The 4,814-nt window shown below is 40.3% G+C and overlaps 1 protein-coding gene across 1 annotated transcript; it reads left to right on the top strand.

Moving 5' to 3' along the window:
- Positions 1-1,632: 1,632 nt before the first annotated feature.
- B0P05DRAFT_598808 (uncharacterized protein) lies at positions 1,633-2,571 on the top strand (the record flags this gene model as incomplete). Its single annotated transcript, XM_051583185.1, has 1 exon — positions 1,633-2,571. The coding sequence occupies one exon, from the start codon at positions 1,633-1,635 to the stop codon at positions 2,209-2,211; it is 579 nt and encodes a 192-aa protein (XP_051432206.1). The 3' UTR covers positions 2,212-2,571.
- Positions 2,572-4,814: the final 2,243 nt, after the last annotated feature.

Raw genomic sequence — 4,814 nt, forward strand, 5'->3', positions numbered from 1 at the left:
GGCAAGATGGGTATCTCTCTTTTGGTCAATCCCTCTTGTCCTATCCTGTACTCCTCTTCCGTCCTCCTCTCCTTATGTCTTTTCCTGCCAGGTTTCTACCTTTCTCATTCATTGTGTCTATGCCCCTCCTTCCTTGACCGATGATGAGTTTATGTCTCTCTTATGTCTCTCCCTGCTCGCACCCATGCCTCTCAGACCAATGCGTTCATTTGTGGCGATCTGAATGCACGTAGTGTTCCTCTTCTTGGTGACTCTCGAAGCAACACTCGTGGTACTCGATTGGCTGAATGGGTTGAAGAAGCTGGTCTCTTCTGCTGGAACTCTCTGCTGGCAAAGGTGTTCCTACCTTGTTCTCTGCTGCTCGCATGGCCAATGCTCAACCTGGGCACACTAGCTGGAGTAGTGTGATTGACCTTTTCATCAGCTTTGATGATCTGGTTCATCCCTCTTTGGTTGTGCGTGATGTTGGCTTGGCTCTGACCATGTTCCTGTCTCTCTCTCTTGCTCTCTGCCTTGCTCTCTGCCGCCTGCTCCTGTCGCTCATCCGCGTCTTTTATGGAAACTGTCTTGTCTGGATGATCACAAGAGTGTAGAGCTGTATCAGTCTCTTTTCCGGTTGCATAGCGCGCCGATCAAAAATACACTCTTGGCAGAAGTTAAGTATTCGATTGAAACGGCCTACGGGCAACATAGCAGTCGTACCTCTACTCACGCATCTTCTCCAACCGAAGGGGCTATCCCTGACGTTCATTCTATTGCTAGTAGACTCACTGATACCATCCACCGTTGCCTCGATGAGTCGGTTGGTCGCAAACTACCACGGCCTCCTGGTAACAGCTGGTTCTGGACTGCCACTCTGCAACATTTGGTGGATGCTCGTGAGGACGCCCGAAGAACTTGGAAACGAGCTTCTGACGGTGTTGGTAAGGCTGTACTATGGAAACGATACACTATGGCGGATTAGTTGTTTGACTTTACTAATATTGTTCGCAAAACAAACAAGAAAAAGTAACTTTTTTGCCAATGTTGTTCGAAATGTCAACAACTTTTATTTTATTTTTCTAAAAAGCAAGTCATATCATTCAAAATTATTGATTTTCTTGTTTGTGGGGAACAAACTTGTTCGTTTTGTCAACAATAAAAGTTATGAAGCGACAAGTACTGCGACAATGATAGTAGCTTTATGAGTAAAAAAAATTTTTTATTTTTTCTTACAAGTACAATAATACTAATAATGTTTCTTATAAAAAACAAAAAAAAGGGGTTTGCACAATACAATGCGTTGATGCACTTCTAAGAGTTTGACATGAGACTCATCTAAAAAGAGTATATCGAGTTATGTAGAATATTTAGCAATTGTTTAGGTTTTTTAGCAAAAAATAATTTTTTGGTTTTTCTTGCAATTGTCTTTCTGTCTTACAAATATGAACCAAACGACTATCTACAAAACCACTCAGATGCAACAACAAGTTTCCCAACTCGAAAAAACAATCGAATCACAGACTCAAATACGTAATGGATTGATGCATTTATTAGCACCCTCTTTTGCCTAAAGTGATAGTAATGAGATCAACAGTAAAGTTCTTGAAGCAGCTCAATAAGGTAAAAAAAAACAAGCTACGTCTTTAGAATATGTATAAACATTTGTTTTTGGAAAATGCAGCAAGAGAAGGCGGTATTGCCCACTCTCTTCATCTAAAATTGATGGGCTTCCGAGACATTCCTAGAGTACTTGAGGAAGCAACAAAAGCATTCGGCTCTCATGGAAAACATAGATATGTTACGCCACGGTTGCGTTTGCTTGCCCTGATCAACTTATTCAAGAAAGAAAGAAATATCACTGATCTTTTAATTGATGATAAAGTAAATGAGAATGACTACAGGATCCTCAGAACAATTGCAAATAATACCCACGATGAAATGGAGTTAGAGTTGCTGAAAGCTTTAAAGAAGAATGACAAAGCAGCTGTGTTGCCTTTATGGTCTGAAGTGTCTTCTGCTCTAATCGCAAAATACACATTTAAGCTTGAAAGCAATGCAGCTACTCATGGCTTTCATCTTCAAAGATGTCAGCATTCCTGGGCAGCCGGTCTATTGCTCTTCAAAACACACAAGCACAGAAGTAATAGAACAAGAAATAAGGCTTCTGTTGTTGAAAGAGAGAATAACTCAAGGATCAGGTATAATAAACGCAAAACATGCATTCATTGAAATTTTAAAATGCCTAACAAGAATTAAAACTATACAGTGAAAACCAAGTTAGTGTTGAATCTCTTCAAAGTGAAAAGCCGTCTTTGGAGTACGCAAACCTATATTGTGGTGATGAATTTGAGGATTCTGAAGAAGACATTTTTTTCGGAATGGAAAACAACTGTTGTCCTTGTTCTCCTTCTCCACCTCTTCCCTCTTCTCAACCTAAGAAAAGGGCAAACGCAATGAAGACAAAAGCCAATCAGCCAAGTCTAAGCGTACAAGAAGAAGTAACAAAAAATAGTCACGACCTTAAATAATAAAACAATTTTTTTCCATCATCTTCTTTTAAAACGTTTATATTATAGATAAAGTCCACAGCTCCTAAATCCAACCTACATCCAGAAGCTTAAACTCTCTGAAACCTTATGATTGCATAACATCGACTCATGGGCTTACTCATCTTAAGAATTAGACAGTACTTCCAGCGCTTTTTTAACAATCTGAAGAATTGCTGCGCTTCTCTTTGATTGGTATGGAAGAACGCATTTTCCGCAGTAAAGTCTTTTTTTCTCTAACATAGCCATAGACAAAAATTGATATACTACTGGGCCTTTATATAGATAAAAAACAAAAGTCGAAACCAGAGTTAGAGTGTAAGTAAACATATAAGAGCTACTTGTTTTCTTTTTGTTCCAAGTTTTGACATGAAATGTCACATCGCCTGGTACTGGTACTGGTGAGTGTTGTTTTGGAAGAGAGTTTTGACATTGCCTTGTTCTAATTCAATTAGTTTGTTTGTTCTATATGTTTAGATGAGATTAGTCTGCTTCCATTTAAAATCAAAGTATGTTTAATCTATTTTTGCTACTTGAAAGCTAACAAAGCGCCTTTTATTTTCTAGATTCCAAAACAAGTTCTTGCTGTCTCTTGATTTATAGTAAGTTTGATATGTTATTACACACCTTTAATACACTCAAAACCAACTTTTTTTTCCTCAAAAAAGAATGCCCTCCTAAAGGAATTGACTATTTATCCGTACAAGAGATGCACTTTGTCAGGTAAGTTTGATGGATAGCAAGATGGTGGTTTTTTCTTTTTTATTATTAAAAAAAAACCATATACTACATACAAATTATTTTCTGTGTCTATCAGTGTTGTCTCAATTCCGAATGGCAAAGCGAATTGCTCATTTAACACTCTTGCCTCGCTTGTATACTTTTGTTTTTATTAGATTCAAGTAGTGCTTCTTTTCTTTTACTATTTCTCAATAAAAGTATCGTTTTTTTCCATTTATATTAAGTGCCTAATTTCTAATAATCCTAAAAAAAATAAGTGAGATTACGAACAATGTTGGTAACTAAAGCACCAAAAAACTTGGTTGTTTTGTAGCCAAAGTTGTTCCAGAAGGAAACAAGTTATTGCTGTTTTGTTGCTAATATTGTTCGCTTTTCGAACAATAAATTTAGTTGTTTTGTTACTAAAGTTGTTCGAAAAGCGTACAAATAATTTGGTAACATTTCGAACAACTTTGTACGTTGAAAAATTGATGCCAGCTATTTCTCAAACAACCATTTTGCTGTAAAAATTGGTAATTTTGCGAACTAAAATTGTACGTTTTGTAACTAACTTTTCCGCCATAGTGATATCTCTTCTGCTGTGACCGGTTCAATGCTGAGCTCAAGCGTCGTCGTCGTGAGACATGGAAGCAGTTCTGTGACAAGCTTTCTTCTGGCTCTTTCTCTGACACCACGGCCACCATCAAACGGTTGCGTCGTAGTCGCACTACTTCTCCTGGGTTCTCTCACCCAGAAGGTCCTGCTGTGGCTGCTACGGTGATGTCCAGTCATCTTCGCTCGGTGTTTGCAGGTGATCACCTACCCTCTGTCCGTCCGTCTGCTCCTCCTTTTCCCTCTGGTCCCTGTGTCTCTGTCCATACCGCTCGGTATCTGCAGTCGCAGTTTGGTCTTGCTCTGTCTTTTTCTCTTCCCTCTGGTGGCGCTGGTGCTGATGCTGATATGGATGATGGGTGTCCCTTTACGGTCGAGCTAGTGTCTGACACTATCAAGAAGAAGCTCTCTCGTCGTAAGGCTCCTGGTGTCGACCATCTGCGTACTGAGATGCTGTTGCCCATTGTGGATGACTTGTCTCCTCTCTTGGTCTTGCTCTTTTCTCTTTGCTGGTTCTGGTCTCGAGTACCTAATGATTGGTGTACTGCTCAGGTGGTGCCCATCTACAAGAAAGGTGACCCTCTTGATGCAGCCAACTATCGGCCAATTAGCTTGACTTCGGTCATGCGCAAGCTGATGGAGCTGTGTCTATACCCTGACCTGTTGGACTCTGGTCCTCCATTGGACATCGTACAAGGTGGCTTCCGTGCCAATCGTGGCACTCTTGATCAAGCCTTGTCTCTACATGAGTTGTGTCGTCAGCACGCTGATGATCACTTTGGTGAACCTCCTGTCCTATGTTTCTTGGACATCAAGCAAGCATACGATAGCGTGGACCGCAACGTTGTCTGGCGTGCTCTTGAGACCTATGTCTCTGATCCTCTGCTTGGTCTGCTTCGTTGTCTTTTTGACAATGTTCAGGTGGAGGTCTTGATGTCTGGTGCTCGCTCTCCT

This window comes from Gilbertella persicaria (assembly GCF_025201335.1).
Source record: "Gilbertella persicaria strain CBS 190.32 chromosome Unknown B0P05scaffold_37, whole genome shotgun sequence".
NCBI classification, from domain to species: Eukaryota; Fungi; Mucoromycota; class Mucoromycetes; order Mucorales; family Choanephoraceae; genus Gilbertella; species Gilbertella persicaria.